We start from the raw sequence: 25272 nt of genomic DNA, 5'->3' as shown, positions 1-25272 counted from the left end.
GGGTGCAATCACTTTTTCACACAGGGTCCAGTAGGTTTGGATTTCTTTTTCTCTTAATAAAAACCTTAATTTAAAAAATGTATTTTGTGTATACTTGTGTTATTTTTATCTAATATTTAGATTTGTTTGGTGATCTGAAACATTTATGTGTTACAAACATGCAAAAGCATACGAAATCAGGAAGGGGCAAACACTTTTTCACACAACTGTATATAGGCTATAAAGTAATGTATGCAAATTTTCATGCAATTTAAAAGGGAAAATATTTTCGCACAACACATTCTATGTGTTCTTCACACAGATCAGTAACACATTTTCATTTACACAGACTTAATATTACTTTGTTACTCAGGTGCAAACAGAAAATTAATGAATAATTTGAGAGAAATGGTGGGAGAGATACAAAAGTATATTAGAATTATCTGTGGTTGTAGAAAAAGGGGAGGAGATGTTAAGATAAAAGAAAAAATATCTGCTACTCATTAACCATCACATGCACTTACAAAGCGTTCTTTATCAATCAGATCAAAAATACTTATTTTTAGAAATGTGCTTTCTGCTACAAATCCATGTCTACCCTTTCAATGCTGTTAATAACCTTTTAGTGACAACCAGTCCTTTAACCCCTTCATGACCAAGCCTATTTTGACCTTAATGCCCAGGCCATTTTTTGCAATTCTGACCAGTGTCCCTTTATGAGGTAATAACTCAGGAACGCTTCAACGGATCCTAGCGATTCTGAGATTGTTTTTTCGTGACATATTGGGATTTATGTTAGTGGTAAGTTTAGGTCGGTAATTTTTGCGTTTGTGAAAAAAAATGGAAGTTTGGCAAAAATTTTGAAAATGTCGCAATTTTCAAATTTTGAATTTTTATTCTGTTAAACTAGAGAGGTATGTGACACAAAATAGTTACTAAATAACATTTCCCACACGTCTACTTTACATCAGCACAATTTTGGAAACTTTTTTTTTTGTTAGGGAGCTATAATTTTTCATTGATGAAATATTACTATCGCTCTGATTGGCTGTTTCACTTTTAACAGCCAATCAGAGCGATCGTAGCCACGTGGGGGTGAAGCCACGCCCCCTGTGGTGAAGAACAAAGCCCCCTGTTTCTGTGGGTCAGGTGACCTTTCAGTGACCCCGGTCACCCGACCCGCAGGGGGGATTTAAAGTCATGACGCCACATAGGCGTCACTGGTCAGATTGGCACCAGTTTTCATGACGCCTATGTGGCGTCATTGGTTGGGAAGGGGTTAAGGCACACAAACAAATTTTAGAATTTTAAATTTTCCAGGTAGCCATATATGCCATTATTGGTTCATTGTCAAAACTACCGATAGAAATTCTGACAATTAGTAGTGTTAGGCGTCAGGTTCCGGTCACTGCACAGCAGGAATCCCGAGCCTTGCATTCGGCGGTCTCGCATTCCTCTCCGGCCGCACAGGAGGCTGCTCAGTAGACTCATCAATCCAGGCGCTCTGCTCAGACCAGCTCTGTAGGTTTAGTTGCTGCTGCCACCTCTGGTCCAACTATAGCAACGCAGGCTGGTCAGCAGCAAGCTACTCCAGGGACTAAGTCCTCCTTTCGGTCCACTGAGCATGGTGGGACGATCTCTCATTGGAGATCGGAGGTCACATGCTCAGGTCCTTCTCCAGCTCGGATTGGACCATCAGGAAGGTCCCGGAAGTACGCTGCTATAAAAGGGTCGCATGGCCGCTCGGATAGACACAAATAGTTTGGAGTGTATGATGATGGATGCATGTATCTGGTGACTGACTCATTATGAAACCCCTTCCCTTTTGATACGTATGTTGGTAGGGTTTAGAATCTGAGTCAGCGCCTGTCAGTGGCTAGTCTATAGGCCACAGTGCATACCAGCCATCTGCACACTAGCATTCGATGGTGTCGCCCACTGCAGGGCACTATCGAACCGCGGCAAGTGACAGCCACGCTGATGCAATGCCTTGCGCAACCTGTGCGCTTATCTGGCCAAACCCAGGGCGATTAGTGGCGTCTACCTGAGCAGCAATGTGCACACTTGCACACGTAGTTTATTTAACCCTTGCTGGCATCGCAGTCGCGGAGCCGAGCGCTAGCGGTCTAGAGGGACTTCAGTCCTGCTGTCTAAGGGCTGAGTTCTGTGACTATACGCTAGCGCTCACACTGCCGAGCTCTGTGAGAAATAACAGGCTACGGCATTTATTATTTGGCGGTTGTGCGGCTCTCGTCCGCCTCTGTACACATTGGGTGAGGTTAACCTCGTGTGTTCCGTTATTATACCGCCATATCGTGTCCGCCATTACCAAGCAGAAGTTAACACCTCTGCAAGGTGGACCCTGGACTGTGAACGCACCTAAATACCATCTTTATTATTTGGTGCGTTCCGCCAGCCCGTAACAAGTAGTTTACCAGGTTTTTAATAGATTGCAGTGAATGCATAGCTGGTATTTTATTTTTGGGGCAATATGAGAAAATGGAAATTCTGCATAATGTGCTACGCCATTAGAGGCATAAAGAGATATATTAAATGCAAAAATGAAAGCCACTTTGCCCTGAAATCCATGTACTTGTGGCCCTCAAGCCCTCTCCAATTTTTCCGAAATGGCTACATATCTACAAATCCCATTTATCTTTTAACATAGTCCATTCATATCCGAGATCGCCAATAATGCTTTACAGATTTTCAAAGCTGTGGGCAGGGGCGTAACTACAATAGATGCACGGATTGCTATTGAACCTGGGCCCTGGAGCCCAAAGGGCCCAAAAAGTCCCTTTGGCCTATATGAAAAGACCAATACCATTAAAAACTTGCAATAATTGGGGGTCCTGTCAGAACTTTTCGATTTGGGCCCATGAGCTTCAAGTTACACCCCTGGCTCTCTGCTACTACAGCTTGGTGTAACCCAACACATACCATGTTTAATATCGCAGGATCCCGTGGATTCTTTTTTGTTTGGCAATTCTCCAGAACCACAGATAAACCAAAGTCTGTTATCACACAAGAAGAATCTTCAGCCACCAAGATGTTGTCACTGCTCAAGTCTCGATGAGCGATTGCAGGTTTGCATATGTCTGTTAGTGGAAAGGAAAAAATGTGTAGACATATTCATCACCTCATTACAAAATGCAAACAGCATACAGTATATAACATCTAGCAAAGTAGATTAGATACCAGATATAACATTTGTAAGGGGCTATTGTCAAAAATTGAGTGTAACTTGTTTTTCAACTATATTTTTCAAGTTCTGAAAAGAAGACAATGAATAAGACATTTGTAAAAACAGTCATCAAAACACTTAAAGTCCATTTTTGTTGGTATGGCATCTCAAATACTGTATTAACTTGTGTAAGGTAGCGCTCACTGAGTGCATTGGGGAACACTCATTTGGCAGCGCTATAACATACAGGAAGACTCAATTTCCTTAAAAGTTCTCCTAGGTGTATTGCTCCATATCCCTAGCAACACAAACACAGAGTAGTCAGCCTTTAGGTCCGGCAACATAAAATAATAATGTCCATAAACAGAGCTTTGCTCCCCTCAGACCCCGATCACACACAGGGCCAGGGCAATGTCCGTTAAACATTCAGTTCCATAGGACAGTACAGTCTCTTACTGACCGGGGTCAGTGCCACTCACAGTTGTCCGACCGTCCACTCAGGAGGTATCTCACAGACCTCGTTCCTCTGGTTCAGGAAAGCCAGCACTGCTTCCCCAGTTCCCCAGGCTGTGCGATATCCAGCAAGCCGGGTTTGCCTGGAGCCACACACACACACACAGGAGGACTTGTACCTCTTTGGTCACAAACAACTCTGTAGTGTCCCACCTGGACACTTGGAGATCTTTGCACAATCAAGACTTCCAACACTCTCATGTGCTAAACACACCTTCATTATGTAGCTGTAACCCCACCCCCAGGTGAGGTATGGATCACATGGCTGGTCACCTGGTCATGACCTCACGGCAGGTCCTGAATATACCTGCAGCTTCTGAAGGAAAACAGGGGTACAGCCAGCACCCTCACCCAAAGGTGAGGTCATATGGGTAGCCTGACCCTCCCATCTCTCATAGCTACCCGCAACCCGGACCCAGGTGCACTAACCGTTATCTTAGTGCTCACGTGCACTAATAATAAAACACTCCGGGTTACATCTCAGAGAACATCCATCCCTGTGACATATATCGGCCATTCACAACCCTGCCAGTCACTGTTTCTGCATCACAACAGAGGGAACGCCTGTATGCATGACCTGGGGAGCCCATACAGCGCACCCTAGCTGTCACAGGGGTCACTGCATCACACTTGATAATTCGTATTTTACTTCTAAGGCTGGTTTCAAGTTAGCGTTTTTTAGCACATCGTGCGCGGCCATGCGTCCCATATTTAACATGGCGGGCGCATGATCTAGCGTTTGCATGTGCACGTATGCGTTTTCGTGTGCATACTTTTTTTGTAGTGTGCGACTAGGCGTGCCCAATGCAACCTGTTGCATTTTTGGGTCCATCCAACGGCGTAAAAAAACCGCATGCGCACGCTAGCGCACAGAATGCGCAAAAATAACACATTGCAGTCTATGGGAGTGCAGGCATTAAAAGTTCCTTTCATAGGAGAAGGTGTAGCAGGAGTAGACCCTCCAAGGAACAGAGCGACTGGAAGGATAAGAAACCGAGAAGCAAGGGCTTCATGTTCGGGGGTTCCTTGACGAGGAGCTGAAAATCCTCCAAGTGGTGGGCTGTTCCAGGTAGGAGGAAGGCTGTCCCACTTCCAACCTGCCTGGGAGGAAATCTTGGCCAATGCCTGGGTGCTCAGTATAATAAGATCAAGGCTGGGACTAGAGTTCATATTCACCCCTAGGCACAACTTCAGGATCTCGTCCCCCAGATCCTGGAAGGAACAAAAGTCCATGGACGCAGAGGTGTTACTCTTACTTCAAAAGAGGGTATTGGTGGAGGTGCCTGTTCAGCAGCAGGGGAGGGGGTTTTATTCTCCCCGTTTCTGATAAAGAAGCCTGACCAGTCATCAGGACAATTCAATCTAAAAGGTGTCAACAAGTTTCTGGTCTACAGACCATTCAAGGTGGAGTCAGTAAAGACAACAATAAAGATCTTGTTCCCGGGCTGTTACATGAGTGTCTTAGATTTGAAGGACGCATGTTACCATGTCCTCATTCTTCAGGAAGACCAGCAATACCTGAGGGTAGCGGTATATATAAACAGACAACTCAGGCATTTCCAGTACAGGGCTCTACCCCTTTGGTCTGTCCATGGCCCCGAGAATCGTCACCAAGATGGTTCGGGAGGTGAAGGCACATTTGCGGGAAAAGAACATGTTAGTAGTGCCATATTTGGACAATTTTTAGTGATCGGCAGAACAGAACACAAATGCAGTTCTCAACTAAATCATATCCGAGCCACTATGACCAAGCTCGGTTGGATGATAAATATTGAAAAGTCGAGGCTGCAGCCCCTGAAGGTTCAATCCTTCTTAGGGCTTATTTTCGACTCCAAGAAGCAGGTCTGTCTCCTACCAGAGGAAAAGAAATACAGGATTCTAACCCTAGTGTCAGCATTATTGACCAACCCGATCATGTTTCTGAGGAAAGCCATGTCCCTTCTAGGATCAATGACATCATGCATCCCAGCAGTACAGTGGGCCAAGTGTCATTCCAGGACCTTATAGCAGGATGTCCTAAAGGGAGAAAGGAGGCTTGCTGGATGTCTAGAGAGAAAGATTATGCTCTCCCAGGAAGCAGTAGACTCCATGCCCTGGTGGCGGGATCAAGGGAATCTATCACAGGGTATTCCATGGTCCCACCAAATATCAGATGTGATTGTGATAGGAGCAAGCGCGGAAGGATGGGACGCGCATCTCAGGGACCCCATAATCCAGGGAATCTGGTAAGAGGCTGAAGTAGGTGGTTCCTCAAACTACAAGGAACTGCTGGCAATAAGGAATGCAGTAAGAGTTCCTTCCCCATTTAGAAGAAAACCATATTCGAATAATGTCGGACAATCAAACATCAGTGGCCTATATCAATCACCAGGGGGGCACAAGATCCTGGCCCCTAATGCGGCTAGCTCGGAAAAGTCTTAGTTACTCACCGGTTATCGGTACTTTTTGGAGTCCATGACAGCACCACCTGAGAGAGGGGATCCGCCCTTCAGGAACAGGAAACCTACAGATACAAAAGGACGGCACCTCTCCCACGCATCAGTTGGATTACAGAGCACAAGAGGACCTCCGAGGTTAATGGCATGATTTATGTACAATACTATTACTACTTAACTATTTATCACCAGTGGATATATACAAGAGGAAAAAGTGCACACCCAAACTTAAAGGCCAGGGCGGGAATCTACAGGTGCTGTCATGGACTCCGAAAAATACCGTTAACCGGTGAGTAACTAAGACTTTATTTGGTCGTCCATGACAGCACCACCTGAGAGAATTACAGAGAGTAATAACTACTTTAGGGAGGGACTACAGCCTGCAGAACCCTGACACCAAAGGAGAGGTCTGAGGAAGCACCCAGGTCTAGCCTATAATGACTATAGAAGGTGCTCGGAGAGGACCAAGTAGCCGCCTTACATATCTCGTCAATGGAGACTTCTGATCTTTCGGCCCACGAGGTCGCCATGGCTCTGGTGGAATGCGCCCTCAGCTTCCCAGGTGCCGATCTGCCTTTTGAGGTGTATGCTAGTGAAATAGCCTCTCTAATCCACCTGGCTAGTTTGTTTTTTGATGCTCTAAGACCTTTCCTAGCGCCATGATGGGAGACAAATAGGGCATTATCCTTTTTCCAGGGATCGGTAACTGTCAGATATTCTATGAGACATCTCCTAACATCTAGGGTGTGTAGTTTCTTTTCCTTCTCCTTAGCTGGATTAGGGAGGAAGGATGGGAGGACTATTTCCTGTGTCCTAGTGAGGGAGGAACGGCCCCCGTCCAGTGTCCGGGCCGGAACCAAAGGAGCCGTCATCTGGATTCCGGGGGGAAACTGTCCCCAGGGGACAGAATTCGGGGACGGACCATTCTGACAGACAGATGGGCTGGGGGAGGGACCAGTATAAAGGAGGCGGGGAATTCCTCGGACGATGAGTCAGCAGACCGGGACAGAGACTGCAGGAGAGCGTGGGAGCGACTGGAGGCTAGAGCGACCGACCAGTTCCAGAGAGGACGCTCAACGAGGACTCCAGAGGGACGGTGCCAAGGCGACCGACCGAGACTTGCTGCCCCGCTCCAACCCGCGGCCACTGCGGCCTCAGTTCAACCCGCGGCCGCGGCCGCCTCTTCTCGGTCCATGGCTGTAGCCTAACCGCGGTCGGCCGCCGCCGCCTCCCCTCAGCCTGCGGCTGTGGCCTGTTTCCCTGCCACCCGCAGCAGGGGCCGGGCCTCTGCTGACCGCGGACTCCCCGTCGCAGCCGCTAGCTGCGCAGGTGGCCTGTCATTCGCCACCACCCATCGCTATCGCTTTCCCCAGCATTTCACCAAGTTCGCCGTGCTCACCCCCACCCGAGACCAAACAGTGGAGTCGGCCGCTTACGCGATTTGTAAGAACTTTATTCAAGTGTATGGCTGTCCACAATGAATACATTCGGACCAAGGAGCGTGCTTCCTAGGAAAAGTCATGGAAGAGCTACACCATCTTTACGGTATCGATAAATCGCGGACTACACCATACCACCCGCAGGGAAACGGAGCCTGCGAGCGATTCAATCGTACACTAATCCAAATGCTGCGCACCCTGGAGAGCGACCGCAAGGCCCGCTGGCCTGAATATGTCCCCGAGCTAGTGTGGGTATATAACAATCGGGTGCATCGAGTGACTGGTTACACCCCCTACCCATTGCTGTTCGGACGACAAGGCAAAGGAAGTACTGAGGTGGAATTAAACCCGGAGGAACCACAACCCTGGACCGGGGTATCCTCTTGGGTCTGAAACCACTGACATTGGCTGCAGACCCTCCACCGTATCGTCCACACGAAGCTCCAAGATCTAGAACACCAAGGGGGAGCACTGCCCCCACCCATTGACTTTCAAGCTGGGGATCGGGTACTCGTACTTGATCAACGCCCCCAAAACAAGTTAGAACTCCGGTAGGAGGTGAACCCGTACCGTGTGTTGCGCTGAATAAGCCCCGACGGGCCTGTGTACAAAATACAATCTGAAGGAAACGACGCGCCTCTCACTCGGGTTGTGCACCGTAACATGTTACGACCATGTACGTCTACCGATCCCCCACGGCCCGAACCGACCCCCCAGGTCCCTGACCCCCTGCCTACGGTCTGGGACCTGGATGACGAAGAAGACTTCCCCGTCACGTCTGCGGGGAGCCCCAGTAGTGGCACTACAGTAGACCCGGAAATCCCACCAGAACCAACTAGTCGACCACCCTCCACCACCCCAGAAGACTCCACTACACCCGAGCTTCGACGCTCCGAGCGGTCAGCAGCTGGCAAACCCCCTGAACGTTACGAACAGAACCAGTTCGTATGGCGACAAGGATTGTCGTCCCAAAAGACTAACCCAAGCCTACAAAAACCCTCGCCCCAGGACTGGCGAGCATACAGGGTGGGGGAGTGTGGGAGGAACGGCCCCCGTCGAGTGTCCAGGCCGGAACCAAAGGAGCCGTCATCTGGGTTCCGGGGGGAAACTGTCCCCGGGGGACAGAATTCGGGGACGGACCGTTCTGACAGACAGATGGGCTGGGGGAGGGACCAGTATAAAGGAGGCGAGGAATTCCCCGGACGATGAGTCAGCAGACCGGGACAGAGACTGCAGGAGAGCGTGGGAGCGACTGGAAGCTAGAGCGACCGACCAGTGCCAGAGAGGACGCTCACCAAGGACTCCAGAGGGACGGTGCCAAGGCGACCGACTGAGACTTGCTGCCCCGCTCCATCCCGCGGCCACTGCGGCCTCAGTTCAACCCGCGGCCGCTGCCGCCTCTTCTCGGTCCGTGGCTGTAGCCTACCCGCGGTCACCCGCGGTGGCCGCCGCCGCTTCCCCTCAGCCTGCGGCTGTGGCCTGTTCCCTGCCACCCGCCGCCGCCCCACTCACGCCCGTGGCCGCGGCAAGTACCGTGCCGGCGGCGGCCACCACTGTCCCGCTCCGGTCCGCAGCAGGGGCCGGGCCTCTGCTGACCGTGGACTCCCCGTCGCAGCCGCTAGCTGCGCAGCTGGCCTGTCATTCGCCACCACCCATCGCTATCGCTTGCCCCAGGCCGGGGCCTGCGGCCCACCCATCCAAGGACTCCGCCGGGGCCTGTGGGGCTCCAGGGTCACCAGCGCGCCGGAGGACGCGAAGACTCCGTCAACGCCTCAGCAACTGGGCCCAGCAACTACTACACCGAAAGACCACCAACCCGAACGGCGAGGGATGTCTGGACAACTAAGTTGACTTTACGATTAAGGACCCGTAGTCGGCCATACCGCGGCCCTATAGTGACCGGCTATTGCCGGAAGTAGTCGTGTTCTATCTACTGTGTTTGCTTGTCTATAGCCCCATGCGAGGGCAACCCGTGCTACCCCTGTTGGCGATCAGGCCGAGACTGAGGAAAGTTCCCTCTAGTCTTATAAACGTTATTTTAGAAAGCACCAAACTGTCTCGCGACTCGTCACTGCATCCTGCGTACCTGCAAATACCACACTATGAGTACTAGAAACTACCTTAGGTAAGTATGCTGGATCAGGCCTAAGTATTACCCTATCGTATCTGAACTGTATATAAGGAGGAAGCCTAGATAATGCCTGGATGTCGCTTACTCTACGAGCTGACGTCAGAGCTACCAGGAAGACTACTTTGAGGGACAGATTTTTTATGGAAGCTGATGAGATAGGTTCCAATGGAGCTTCCGTCATAGCCGTGAGAACTAGGTTCAAGTCCCACGGCATGAACCTATCCTTCACTACTGGTCTGGATCTACCTGCCGCCTTAATGAACCTACTGACCCAGTAATTACCTGTGATGTCGCAGCTAAAAAGGGCCCAAAAGGCTGATACTTGTACTTTAAGGGTACTGGTGGAAAGCCCCATGTCCAGACCTTTCTTTAGGAGTTCTAAGATTTGAACTATAGGTGCTGATTCCCCAGCGACTACTCCTGAGTTCTGAAGGAATCTTTTCCAGATTCAAATGTAAATTTTGGTTGTAATGATTTTCCTACTTTTAAGCAGGGTGTTAATCAGGTCTGGGGAGAAACCTTTATCTTTTAGCAGTGACCTTTCAAAATCCACGCCGTCAGATGTAGGCCAGCCACCTGAGGATGGTAAACTGGGACCTGGGATAGGAGATCTGGGATGTCTGGAAGCACCCATGGGTCGGACATAGACATGGTCCTGAGGCATGCGAACCATGCCCTCCTGGGCCAAAACGGAGCGATCACTATAATCCTCGCCCTGACCTTTCTGATTTTCCTCATCACCAGGGGTAGTAGAGATAGGGGAGGGAAGGCGTAGGCTAGCCTGAAGTCCCACTTTATCAGAAAAGCGTCTACCGCCAGAGGGTCCTCTCTGGGATATAGAGAGCAGAATTGTCTCACTTTCCTGTTTTCCTTGGTGGCGAAGAGATCTACCTCTGGTTGCCCCCACCTTTGTACAATCAGGTCGAAGATGGAGGTTTTTAGGGACCATTCCCCTTGTTTTAGCAGATTGCGACTTAAGAAATCCGCCGTGGTGTTTTATTTTCCTTTTATATGTAGAGCTGTTAAAGATAGAAAATGCTGCTTTGCTAGTTGGAACAAACGCTCTGCTACATTCATCAGGGGTCTGGAATGAGTCCCGCCTTGGTGATTGATTTAAGCCACGGTGACCTGATTGTCGGAGAACACTCGCACGTGATGACCCTGTAGATACACAAAGAGCTTTTTAGCTGCCTGCTCCACTGCTGTCAATTCTTTCAGATTAGACGACATTTCTACCTGATGATGCTCCCATAGGCCCTGGACCAAAATCTCACCCATATGAGCCCCCCAATCGGAAGGGCTTGCGTCTGTGGCGACTATGCGGGTTATGTTCTTCTCCCAGGGCACCCCCCTGGATAAGTTATTATTCTCTAACCACCACTCTAGGGATTCTCTCGTGTTCCGAGATAAAGTTAGCTGGCCCTCCAGGTAACCCCCAAGGACTCTTTGATGTAATAAAACCTCGCCCTGTAGTTTCCTTGTATGAAACTGGGCCCACCGGACCACAGGGATACAGGATGAGAGATAGCCCAGAAGGGACATGACTTTCCTTAGGGACATGGTGGGGTTATTGGAAGTGTTCAGGACCTGATATTGTAGGCGAACTAACTTCTCAGGAGGCAGACGGCATTCCTGCTTCTCAGAATCTAAGATTAGGCCTAAGAATTGCTGGACTCTTATTGGCTGCAATCGAGATTTTTTGATGTTAAGTAGCCATCCTAACCGCTCCAGGGCAGACATTGCCCTTTGTAACTGCTCCAAACAATGTTCCGCCGGTTTGCCTATAATAAGGAAGTCATCCTGGTAGGGGACCACTAGAATGTCTGATTCACGCAGATGGACCATAACCTCCTATAGAACTTTAGTAAATACCCGTGGAGCGACTGCAACCCCAAAGGGGAGGGCCACATATTGGAAATGTTGAACTGACCCATCTAACTGAACCGCCACTCTGAGGAAACGCTGATGGGCTGCATGAATGGGTATATGGTAGTAGGCGTCTTTTAAATCTAACACCACCATAAAGCAATTTTCAAACAGCAATTTTATTGTGGAATTGATTGTTTCCATTTTGAACGGACGTATGACCAGAAACTCATTAAGGGCTTAAAGATTTATTATAGTTCTGAAGGAGCCGTCTGGCTTACGGACTAGGAACAGAGGGGAGTAGAAACCTCTTCCTCTTTCTGCCTCCGGCACCTCCGTCAGGACCTTCTTGCAGCATAGATCATGAACCTCGGCCTCCTGGGCAGCTTGTTCTGATGGGGAAGATCTAAGTGGGGTAACCTTAAATCTGTTTTGGGGGACACAGGAAAATTCTAGCCGTAGTCCCGATGCTATCAACCCCAGGATCCAGTTGCTACTAGAAAATTAGCAACCAGGCCAGATAGAAGGCAGCTAGTCTCCCTCCTACCGGAGCAACTAGTCATTGGGGTGGCTTTTTAGTCTCACGCGCTGGCCCTTCCTGGCGCCCCCCTCCTCCAAACATAAATCCTGTACCTTTCCTTTTTTCATCCCATCTTCCTTGATCCCTGGACAACCTTCTATGGAAATATCCCTTCCTGGAAAAGGGACGTCTATAAGAAGGATTCGGCAGACTGGGGAATTTCTTTTTATCATCCCCGGCCTTTTCTAAAAGTTGGTCCAGCACGAGACCGAATAGATATTCCCCCTCACACGGATATCTCCCGGCCAACATTTCAACCAGAGAGCCCTTCGAGCTGCATTCGATAATCCTGTGGTCCTGGCCGCCATCCTTGCCGAATCCGCCGAAGCATCAGCTAAAAAGGCAGCGGCGTTTTGAATGATCGGCAGGGTCTTCTGGATGGATGCTCTCGAGGCTCCGTCTTTCAGCTGAGAATCCAGTTGATCCAGCCAGACCATCATGGATCTGGCAGTGCACGTGGTGGCTACTGCTGGTCTTAGAGCGCCAGCTGACATCTCCCATGTTCCTTTTAGAAGTGAATCCGCTTTTTTATCCAATAGATCTTTCAAGGAGGCCATGTCGTCAAACGGTATGGAGGATTTTTTGGAGGCTTTGGCTACAGCTGCGTCAAGCTTAGGGGCCTTGTCCCATCTGCTTACCACTGGGTCATCAAAGGGGTACCGCCGTCTATCAGGCTCTGGACCTTGTTCTTTAGAGGGAAGGCCCTGCGATTCCTTGGATCTAGACCACCGAACATCATATCCTGTGCAGAGAGTTCTGGTTTTGTGTCCGCTACCCCCATGGTGGATCTTACTGCATTGACTAGCCTATCAATTTGGTCTAAGGGGAAGCAGAAATGGCTAGAGTCTTCCTCCGAAGAAGATGAAGAGGAGGCAGGGGACTCTGAGGAGTCATCGTCCTTCCTAGGGGCGACCGAGGACTCTGAACCCGAAAGACTAGCTTCTCTTCTCCTAGAAGACTCCCCTTGTGATAGGGCTTTCATTTCTGTGCTGATTATTTCTCTCAGGCTTGTGGTGAAGTCAGGCGTCTCTTCCGCTACCTGTATAAACGGGGGAGAGTGTAAGGGCCTGTCACTCTAGCCATGGACTATCGTTCCCTTTCACTTTAAACCCTACCGTCTGTTGCACGCACGGCTGACAACTTTTTAGGGTGGGCATCTGTGAAGGGGCAACTACAGAGGGCACACTCCCTGTGCTTCTGTTTACCCGAACTTTTCTTCCCCTGCAAGAAAAAAAAAAAACCAGAAGGGAATACTGCATCAGGGTACTTTCATGGAGATCTCTTACCCATGCAGTCGAAGCAGGTACCGGATCACGGAGGGAGGCAGCGGGATCCTTCAGTCTGGAGGAACTTCTGCGGCTCTGCCCCCTCGTTCGTCCTTGCTTCTTCTGCTGACCACTTGTATGAGGCTTTACTGAGGTCTGCCTCTGCGGGTGCTCCTGCACCTCATCCTGTTGGTCTACGGCGGCTTCCGTCATATTCATTGCTGAAATGGGCCTTCAGAAGCACCCCAGCAGCGTCCCAGTCTGCCTTATATTGCCTCCGGATATCCGGCCAGCAGGGTTCTGGCCAAGAGCACCTCCCACTTGGGACCCTCCCGTGACATGCCCGCCCCGTGCTCCGGCTCCCCCTCCCCCCCTGGCTGCTGCACGTGACCCAGGACAGCCGCGCTCCTGCGGCGTATACAAAACAGCCGGCCGGCCGGCACCTGACTTCCGGTTTTGGCGTTCTCGGCCCCGCCCCCTCCGCCGTTCAAATTGAGACCGTGGGATGCGCGATAGGGAGCTGGCACGGCGCCCCCGGCCCGGTATGCCTCCAGCCCCCCATGCGCCGACATGTACCACTGACTGGCCGCTAATGCAGGATCAGGCCGAAGATGAAGACGGGACCCCGGGGGGCGCACCAGGAAGGGCCCGGGGAATACATACCTCTGGTGCCGGCACTCTGGAGATGGCTGTCCTCCGGACCCCTTGCTCCACCTGCTCCGCACACTGCGGAGCCGACCTGCCCGGCCCCTCCGTGGCGCTTCCAGGGACCCTGCACTGACCGAGGTAGGAGACCCCCCCGCTACCTGGGTCGGTTAGCCGGCCTGGGAATTTCCTTGACGATCCATGACGGACGATCTGTAGGAAGTCCTGTCCTCTAGGAACAGGAAACCAACTGATGCGTGGGAGAGGTGCCGCCATTTTGTATCTGTAGGTTTCCTGTTCCTGAAGGGCGGTTCCCCTCTCTCAGGTGGTGCTGTCATGGACGACTGAATAAGTTCTCCAGGTTATGGAGGAACATCAGCTACAACTATCGGCCCTACACATAAAGGAGAAAGAAAACGAGTAAGCAGATTTCCTCAGCAGGACAACCTTAAAATAGGGGGAATAGGGGCTGGATCCATCAATTTTCCAGCAGATTGTGGATCTTTGGGGGCAGCCAGAGATAGACTTGTTTGTCAACAGAAAGAACAGGAAGACAGAGACATTCTGCTCTCTAAACCCAATAGAAATACCATATGCAGTGGATGAACTACAGATTCCTTGGGGTTTCCAACTGGCGTATGCATTTCCCCAGTTAAAGGTCATCCCGGCAGTTCTGAGGAAAATGCAGGAGGCAGGAGCAGACGTCATCCTCATTGCTCCGTTTTGGCCCAAGAGACCATGGATCTCATAGATGAGGAGGATGTCCTTGGTGGATCCCTAGATTCTCCTGGACATTCCAGGTCTCCTCAGGCAGGGCCCAGTGTCACATCCTCAGAACTCAGGTCTACATTTGACGGCCTGGATTTTCAGAGGGCGCTGCTAGCACAGAAAGAGTTCTCTCCGGCCTTGGTTGCTACCCTGATGCAGAGTAAGAACTCTGCATCAGGGTAGCAACCAAGGCCGGAGAGAACCCTTTCTGTGCTAGCAGTGCCCTCTGAAAATCCAGGCTATAACAACTAGGATATACGGCAGAATATGGACTAAGTTTTTTACTTTTTCAGGGCAGTCTGTTGGGGTTACGATCCCAATCAGCGCTATTTTAGAGTTCCTTCAGAGGGGTATGGAGATGGACCTAGCCACCAGCACCCTTAAGGTGCAGGTATCCGCCTTAGCGGCCCTATACAACTATAACCTGGTGGCGGATAGATGGGTGGCTAGATTCATTAAAGCATGTCAGAGGTCTAAGCCTATACCAGCTCCAAAAATGCCTCCATGGGACTTAAATCTAGTCTTGGAAGCCTTAACAAAATAGCCCTTTGAGCCCCTTCATGAAGTGTCAGATAAGATATTAACACTAAAAACAGTGATTCTAGTGACCCTGATGTCGGCCCGCAGGGTTAGTGATTTACAGGCCCTATGTATTAATCATCCTTTTATGCAGGTATCAGATGATAGAGTGGTTTTGAGGCCAGATCCAGCATCTCCCCCAAAAGTGGCCTTGAAGTTTCTTAGGAGTCAGGAGGTAGTTCTTCCCTCCTTCAGTAGAAAACCAAAGACTGCAGAGGAACACAGACTTCACTCACTAGACGTCAGGAGGGCCTTGATGCAGTACTTAGACAGAACTAGGCAATGGAGGAAGGATAAGGCCTTATTTGTGTCATTCCAGGGAATCAGGAAGGGGTGTGGTGTTACAGGGGGACCATAGCTAGATGGATAAGGGATGCCATTAGCTTAGCTTACACCTCTAGTAGTAGGCCGGTTCCTGGAAATTTGAAAGCCCATTCCACCAGGGCCATGGCGACCTCCTGGGCTGAAAGAGCGGAGGTGTCGATCGACAAGATATGTAACACAGCCTTAAGGTCTTCCCCTTCCACTTTCTATAGACACTATCGCCTCAAACTATCCTCCTCTGTTGACCTGTCCTTTGGGAGGAAGGTATTGCAAGCGGTGATCCCTCCCTAGGGTGCTTTTGATCTATTTAAATCTCTCAGGTGGTACTGTCATGGGAGAAGGGCAAAAATCTTACTTACCAGTAACGGGATTTTACAGAGCCCATGACAGCACCCTTACAGTTGTGGCCAAAAGTATTGACACCCCTGCAATTTTGTCAGATAATACTCAGTTTCTTCCTGAAAATGATTGCAAACACAAATTCTTTATTATTATCTTCATTTAATTTGTCTTAAATGAAAAAGCACAAAAAGAATTGTCCTAAAGCAAAATTGGATATAATTCCACACCAAACATAAAAAAGCGGGTAGACAAAAGTATTGGCACTGTTCGAAAAATCATGTGATGCTTCTCTAATTTGTGTAATTAACAGCACCTGTAACTTACCTGTGGCACCTAACAGGTGTTGGCAATAACTAAATCACACTTGCATCCAGTTGACATGGATTAAAGTTGACTCAACCTCTGTCCTGTGTCCTTGTGTGTACCACATTGACCATGGAGAAAAGAAAGAAGACCAAAGAACTGTCTGAGGACTTGAGAAACCAAATTGTGAGGAAGCATGAGCAATCTCAAGGCTACAAGTCCATCTCCAAAGACCTGAATGTTCCTGTGTCTAACGTGCGCAGTGTCATCAAGAAGTTTAAATCCCATGGCACTGTGGCTAACCTCCCTAGATGTGGACGGAAAAGAAAAATTGACAAGAGATTTCAACGCAAGATTGTGCAGATGTTGGATAAAGAACCTCGACTGACATCCAAACAAGTTCAAGCTGCCCTGCAGTCCGAGGGTACAACAGTGTCAACCCGTACTATCCGTCGGCGTCTGAATGAAAAGGGACTGTATGGTAGGAGACCCAGGAAGACCCCACTTCTTACCCCGAGACATAAAAAAGCCAGGCTGGAGTTTGGCAAAACTTACCTGAAAAAGCCTAAAACGTTTTGTGAGAATGTTCTCTGGTCAGATGAGACAAAAGTAGAGCTTTTTGGGCAAAGGCATCAACATAGAGTTTACAGGAGAAAAAAAAAGAGGCATTCAAAGAAAAAAATACGGTCCCTACAGTCAAACATGGCAGAGGTTCCCTGATGTTTTGGGGTTGCTTTGCTGCCTCTGGCACTGGACTGCTTGACCGTGTGCATGGCATTATGAAGTCTGAAGACTACCAACAAATTTTGCAGCATAATGTAGGGCCCAGTGTGAGAAAGCTGGGTCTCCCTCAGAGGTCATGGGTCTTCCAGCAGGACAAGGACCCAAAACACACTTCAAAAAGCACTAGAAAATGGTTTGAGAGAAAGCACTGGAGACTTCTAAGGTGGCCAGCAATGAGTCCAGACCTGAATCCCATAGAACACCTGTGGAGAGATCTAAAAATGGCAGTTTGGAGAAGGCACCCTTCTAATATCAGGGACCTGGAGCAGTTTGCCAAAGAAGAATGGTCTAAAATTCCAGCAGAGCATTGTAAGAAACTCATTGATGGTTACCGGAAGCGGTTGGTCGCAGTTATTTTGGCTAAAGGTTGTGAAACCAAGTATTAGGCTGAGTGTGCCAATACTTTTGTCTGGCCCATTTTTGGAGTTTTGTGTGAAATGATCAATGTTTTGCTTTTTGCTTCATTCTCTTTTGTGTTTTTTTTCCATTTAAGACAAATTAAATGAAGATAATAATACCAAAGAATTTGTGTTTGCAATCATTTTCAGGAAGAAACTGAGTATTATCTGACAAAATTGCAGGTGTGTCAATACTTTTGGCCACAACTGTATATTCCCTCCCCCGTTTTGTCATTTGTGGTGTGAACTTTTAAGAGCGTTAAGAAAAATGTATTTGGTGACGGTTATGTTACTAACTGTCTGGAGGTCTTTTCATGCTCTGAAACTCAAACTGATGTGGAGGAGAGGTACCACCTTTTTATTCAGTAGTTTTCCTGTCTTGGTGGGCAGATACCCTCTCTCTCAGGTGGTGCTGTCATGGGTTCTGTAAAATCCCGTTACCGGTAAGTAACTAAGATTTTTTTTTTTTACTTACCCTTCCCAGTATCAGCACTGAGTGTTTGCACTACTCCTAGTGTCTGTCATTGTCTGCATCGCTGAGGTCCCGTTGACAGCGCTGTAAACAATCAACAGCTCAGAGTGGCTTCCGCTGGAAACTCAGGCAGAGCTGCCGAGATCACTTATTGACTGCAGTATTGCTGACATGACGTCAGTGCTGCAGACAATAACAGGCACCAGAAGCATCAGCACAGACTCAGTGCTGGACCAAGAGAGAATGAGTATAGACAAGGTTTTTTTTTTAAAGATTGATTAGCAGGCAAGTTTCTACCACAAGCACAGGCAGTAAGTTTTTTTTATCCCCAAGAAAACCTAAAACTGTGTTGGCAACCCTGGATAACTGAGACATTTTATTTTTTAGCTATGGTTCAAACTCTTTATTTTGCAAGACAATGGCAACAGTATTTCAAGTCACCTCCTAACCTTTCCCATATTAAAGTGAATAAAGAGTGCAGCTTGACTGTGTATGAAGCTGATAAACCTCAAGCAGCATTCAAATATTAACTCTTGATTACAATTTTAGGTTTATACATTTAAGGCCTCATTCATACGTCCATGAGTCACGTTCTATTAGTGTTTTCATTATATTCTATTGGGCTGTTCACATGACCTTTTTTGCAGACCGGGAGGTCCAAAAAAAAAAAAAAAATCATGGAGACGTGTTCGTTTTGATTTGAAGTCACTATTCAAAATTTATCATTGCAAGTTTATTGTGTTGTGGTAATGCAACTCACTCAGCCACTCAGACAAGTACACATAAGAACGTTTCTTCTGTTGGATTATTCAAATGCGGCATAAATCAGTGCAGGGATCAATAACACAAATGTGGCCTTTTCTGGCAAGACGGGAAAACAAAAGATAAAGTAAACTACAGTCCATATGCCTGCAGTGATCCACCATCTCAGGGTCAATCAATAAAGTTCAGCGCAGTTGCACATAAACACTTTTCTGGAGCTTTCTGCCTTCAGACCCACAGACAGACAAAAGAATCTCAGTGGTCAGACATTTAACTTGGAGAACCACACCCTTGGGGAGGACATATGGTGAGTGGCTGTCACAACCCCCCCCCCCCCAATCTCTTACAGCCACTCACAAAAAAGTTCAACCCTGTCATGACTGACCCATCTGAGCACATAACATGCTGGAGGAAACCTCTGGGTTTTCACATCATGGAGGATGGCAATATTCATGATACATATCTCCCCTCACCCCCTCACTTACATTGCAGAGACTGTCACATATCCCCCCCCGCCCAAAGCCGGGGGTTTTGGCACCTTCAGACACCAAACAGGGAATTTGGGAGAAGGCATAGGCATTACCATGTAACTTCTCAGGTCTATGCTCTACGTGGAAACTAAAGTCCAGTAGGCCTAAGAACCACCTAGCCACACAGGCATTCTAACCCTCCTTTTCACTTAACCATCTCAGAGTTTCATGGTCTGACACTAGTTTGAACCTACGGTCTATTAGGTAATACTTTCGTGTATCCACGGCCCATTTTATGGCTAAACACTCTCTTTAGAATGTCAGGATGAGAGCTTCCGACTCAGATACCGGATGGGATATTCTTCACCATTTATCTCTTGAGCCAACACTGCTCCCAACCAGATTTCTGAAGCATCCTTCTGGAAAATAAATTCTTTGCTGAAGTCTAGTGCGACCAGGACCTGCTGTTTACATAGGGCCAGCTTAAGCTCTTGGAATACCATCTCTGTCTCAGCAGTCTATTTGGATATTGTCGGCTTGGTGTCTTTCAGAAGATCTGTCAGTGGTGTGGCAATCATGGCGTAATTTGGGATAAACCGCATGTAATATCCCACAATTCCAAGAAACGCCATCACCTGTTTCTTGGAAAACGGTTGCAGCCACTTCTGGATTGCCTCGACTTTGTTTACTTGTGGTTTGATTTCACCCCTCCCGATGATGTAGCCCAGGTACTTAGCTTCTTCCTTTCCCATGGCCCTTTTTTTATTTATGGAAAGCCCTGCCTTTTCAGAGCCTCCAGAATCACCTGCACCTTTGGAAAATGACTACCCCAATCTGGGCTGAGGACCACAATGTCATCAAGGTAGGCTGCGGCATGCTTCTTTTCGGGAGCTAGGATCTGATCCATGGCCCTCTAAAAGGTGACCAGGGTACGCTGCAGTCCAAAAGGCATTCTGGTATATTGTCAAGAAGGCCATCTTCTCCTTGGCACTCTGGGACATGGGGATCTGTCAGTACCCCATCGCCAAGTCGAGGGTAGTAATGTACCTCACAGGTCCAATCCTCTCAATGAGTTCATTGACGCGGAGCATCGGGTACAAGTCAAATTTGGATACCTAATTGAGCCTGCGTAGTCGTTGCAAAACCGCCACTCCCCATCGGGCTTTGGCATGAGGACGATGGGACTTGACCATCCGCTTTTTAACTCCTCTATCACGCCAAGGTCTAGCATCCTCTTCACCTCATTTGAGATTACCTCACGGCGTGCTGCAGGAATCCTATACAGCGTAAGGTTCACCCTTATATGTGGCTCTGTCAGAAGTGTCATGCTCCACCACCTGCGTACACCCTGGCAACTCCGAGGACTGTCACGGTTCCGCTGCAGCAGTTCTTGATACAGTTGCTTCTGGCCCTGCATAAGAGTCTCCGCAATCGTGACATCCTCCATTTTGGCATTGGGACGAGCTCCTAGGCAAGGGGCTTCAAGTGATTCCCAATATCGCCACGGCTTTAGCAAGTTCACGTGGTATAGTTGGTGAGGCTTCCTTCACCTTGGCTTGTGGACCTTGTAATTAGCCTCGCTCAGTTTTTCCACCACCTCATATGGGCATTGCCACTTGGCCAAGAACTTGCTCTCGACTGTAGGCATAAGCACCAGTACACCCTTTCCTGTGCCTGGAGGAGATGCACCTTCACAATAAGCATCATTTTCGCCATTCTCACCTGCATCTGCATGGCATAAACCAGTGAATGGTTCAACACAAACGTGACCTTTTCTGGCAAAACAAAAGATAATGTATAGTACAGTCCATATGCCTGCTGGGATCTGCCCACTTAGGGTACAATCAACAGATTCCAGCACAGTTGCACATAAACTGTGGTCATACATTTAACTGGTCGAACCACATCCTTGGGGAGGAGATATGATGAGTGTCTGTTACACCCATCTCTTACAGCCACTCACAAAAAAGCCCAACCCTGTCATGGCTGATTGACCCCTCTCAGCACATAACATGCTGAAGTAAAATTTCTGGGTTTCACATCACGGAAGATAGCAATCTTCGTGATAAATATCTTCCCTCACTTACATTACCAGTGACCCTGTCACAATGTCCATGAAAATCACAGACAGCACATCGTTGGCCTCCGTGTACAGTCTGTGTGCTGCCATGGATTAACACTACAGTACATGGGAGAAGCTTTGTAAATATTTTTTCATCAGTGAAAATCACTGATAAAATGCTGATGGCAAAAACTGACACTGATCAAACACTGATGAAATTCGGATACAACACACTGTGTCCATGGGGTTGCATATAAGAAATATCACTGATGTCTGAATGACATCAGGTCACACATCAGGTTTTTTTGTGCTTGTGCTGTCCCTTGGCGGATGGTAGCAATTGCTTTTATTGTATGAACTGGTCACCAACCAGTATGTGTATGGACACAGAAGGCTAATAAGTGCATGTAGGGTGTGTGAACAGATGATACGAGGGTCTCGGTTTTGAAAAAAATGTTGTATAGGCAAAAAAGGGATAGTTAGATAAGTATGTTGAGGTGATAGGCCAGTCTTTATGTCTAATACAGGGTGTTTCTGAGTCCCTCTGAGTCTCTAATTTTTGGCACTTCTTGCTTCCTTCATAAAATTATACTGACATTTTTCATTTTTTTAAATAAAAAATTCAATTTTGATTTACTTAAATTATTTTTTAAATCCTTTTTAAATTTTTCCTCATATTCAAGTCATTATAAAGGAAAAATGTTTCTTAACATTTTTTCCCTGTAAACTCCAAGTTCTCTTCGATTTTGAGTGTATTATTGTCACTCATTAAAGTAGAGTAAAAGTGCGACACCATTGTTCTCAGCAGCGATCTGGGAGTCAGATGCTTTCGGGGTCTTCCCCATGCAGTTCTCCTTACATACAGCACTTTTCCCATTCATTTCAATATTTTCAGTGCCACCCAGACCTCTTTGTAGCTTCTGCTGGAAAAATGCTTGAATTTACCATTGAGTCCAATTCTACTCGTTACTCAAAACGAGCATCCGAGCATTAGGAATTTCCCAGTTTGAGTAACGAGCATCCGAGCATGTTAGTGCTTACTCATCCCTAGTGTTTATCCTTGGAGCTTATTTGACCCAAGGTATACTGCCCCGCTCACATTGACTAGTGGCCTTCTCTGAAATAGCCTGACTATGCTACCTCCAGAAAATGCTAAGTAAAGGCCCCGTCTCACATAGCGAGATCGCTGTTGCGTTACCGATTTTGTGACATAGTGGCGATCGGGCCCCTGCTGCGATGTCGCTGATCGTGCTTGAATGTCCTGGGCCATTTTTTGATCGCTGGTGTCCCGCTGGCCAGCATGTATCGCTGTGTTTGACAGGGACAACGACGAACGACCTCAATACTACAGGTCTGAGAGACAGGGTCCCATCGACCGTCGTATCGTTGCTGCGTCGCTGTTGAGATCTGACTGTTTGACATCTCACCAGCGACCTCGTAGCGACGAACCAGCTATCCCTACCAGGTCGCATCGGTGTTGGGATCACTGGTGCGTCGCCAAGTGTGACGGTACCCTTAAGAAAACAGAAGGCAAAATGACGCAGGACTTTCCTTTCTCCACTGCATCTGATTGAACCCCCACTGATCATGCACTGATGGCATAGCCTAGCGATATGTAACCAATATCTCTTCTGAGATAACCCCTTAGGCCGGGGTCACACTGGCGAGGAATACGGCCGAGTGAGAGGCGCTAAAAGCACGCATTAGACACGGACCAATGATTCTCTATGGGGTCCCTCGCACCAGCCGTATATTTCTCATCTGTATTCTACGGTCCGTGCCAATCGCAGCATGCTGCGATTGTCAGCATACTACGGCCGTAGTACGCCAATGCAAGTCTATGGGTGCGCAAAAAATACGGATTACACATGGACCACACGTGACTTGCGATAAATACGCACCCGGTGTCTTTTAGAAAAGCCGGCAATTCTGTGCGCTATACAGTAAACTCACACTGACAGGTTTAATAAAGAAACGAAAGGATATATACACATAGAATGTATATATATATATATATATATATATATATATATATACACACACACACACACACACACAGTATATATACTGTACATGCATTCTATGTGTCTATATCTATTCTTTGGTTTCTGTTATAAACCCTGTCATAGGGCTCCATTATATGTCCTTTTTGCAAGCCTGCGAGAAAATCTCACCATACGGATGCCATACGGATTACATATGGATGCTGACATGTGCAAAATACGCGACCACACCTTGATTACGGATGACATGCAGAGCACTATTTAGGGGTCTGTCATCCGTATTACGCATGTAAAATACTGACCGTATTTTGCGTCGGTTAGTGTGACCCCGGCCTTAGAAAAGACATCTCTCCATTTATGTTAGGGTATGGGCACACCACATCTTTTACATGCCGGAGTTCCCACCTAGTTTTTTTAAGCAGAAGACACTTTAGGAAAACGGCGGAAAGCAGTGATTTTCCTGAAACATCTTCTTTGGAGTTTGCAGCGACTTTGCTGCTGATCATTTTTTTGGCTGTATGTATAAAATAGTGAGCTGCCTGAAAAATGGTCAGGTCATCTCTTTAAGCTGCTTCACTGCTTTGGAAGCCTGAAGCATTTAAAAAATGCTCAAAAAGTCTGAACATATGCACAGCAAGTCGTTTTGACATTACAATGCATATGTTCATTCTTTTTAGCATATCTTAAGCGCTATTTCAGATGGAATTTGCTTGAAAAAGACACCATTACCAAATTACCTTTATCGTGATTATGCAGTGTCATAAATCATTATTTTGAACCTTTGGCATTGCGACATATACAGTAGTTCTGGAAATTTGGTAAAGCCCTTTAAAAATTTTTGTAACATTTCTTTGTCCTTTAAAGCAGAATTGTGTCCCAGGCATAAAGGTTCATTAATGAAACTTAGTAATGCAAATAGTAATGTTTCTTCTACTACATATTCCAATATGAATCAATAAAACACCTCTACTAACCCCCATTCCACAAGTCAGTATGTAGGAAAGCCAATCCTCTGGCTATGGAAATGGCCATGCAGCAAGCTGTGTCCCAGTCCATTGTTCGATTAGTCAAGTAGTTCCTCAAAGAGCCCTGAAGGTAAAATAGTGAGGTTGCAAATGTTAAAACTGTAAATACATTAGCACTCTACAGGCAGGTCTGGAAAAAAAAAGTTAGAAAGTAAGAATTCTATAAAAATGGAAGCATTTATTTTTATTAATTAACAACATGCAAAGTGAAAGAACAAAAAGAGAAACCCAAATCAAATCAATAATTCTGATATCAGCAACACATTAATTTTTCCCCATGGCAAGCTTCCATTTTGAAACCCTAGCCACATGTATTGTACTGCAACTGTAAGGCCTCATTTTGACATCAGTTTTTACCATATGAGTTTGCTCTGTGTTTTTCCTGGATAGAAGTCATGCATATGTATAGGACTGTTCATATTTTCTCTTTTTTTTTTTCAGACCTAGTTATCCACACCAAAATTTAGACACATTTTGATATGAGTCATGGATAAAAATCATAAAATAAAGTCTGTTGGTCTGTGAAAAAAAAATCCAACAGCACTCAGATGCCGTTCATGTGCCACCTGAGGACTATCGGATTATCACCGATGGGAGAAGCTTCAGAAACCTCCATCCAGGTGGCCTTACAGTGCAGGTCATGTGTATGTGACTCTAATATAAGACAAGAACACTTACTTGGGGATAATGTTGAAAGACTAAAAGTTGATGATCCTCTAGTAACCCCTCATTACCAGATCCAGCTGCTAGGAGGCAAACAATGTGCTCATGCTGTAGAGGGGTCAGAAGGTTCAGTATCTTCCATTCTTGGTTATAAAGGTTCTTCTTTGGTGGTGGGAAGCATTTTATGATAACATCTTTACCATACAGATTACCAAACCACAGATTTACTGCCAAACTATCTTCTCGGAGCACCTGGAATACATACAGGAGTTGTTAAAACT

The 25272-nt window shown here is 47.4% G+C and overlaps 1 protein-coding gene across 1 annotated transcript in view; it reads right to left on the bottom strand.

The window, feature by feature from the left end:
- Window positions 1-25272, bottom strand: part of AMHR2 (anti-Mullerian hormone receptor type 2) — a 94778-nt gene that overhangs the window by 21018 nt on the left and 48488 nt on the right. The window contains exons 7-9 of the mRNA XM_073546205.1: window positions 25007-25243; window positions 24278-24392; window positions 2920-3077 (exon numbers count right to left, since the gene is read on the bottom strand). Of these exons, the coding sequence (XP_073402306.1) occupies window positions 2920-3077; window positions 24278-24392; window positions 25007-25243 (510 nt within the window). The remainder of the gene's footprint in view (window positions 1-2919; window positions 3078-24277; window positions 24393-25006; window positions 25244-25272) is intronic.

Source organism: Dendrobates tinctorius, unplaced genomic scaffold, assembly GCF_039654945.1.
Source record: "Dendrobates tinctorius isolate UK_male_01 unplaced genomic scaffold, ASM3965494v1 ptg000145l, whole genome shotgun sequence".
Lineage (NCBI taxonomy): Eukaryota > Metazoa > Chordata > Amphibia > Anura > Dendrobatidae > Dendrobates > Dendrobates tinctorius.
This window is presented reverse-complemented; position numbering and strand designations above follow the sequence as displayed.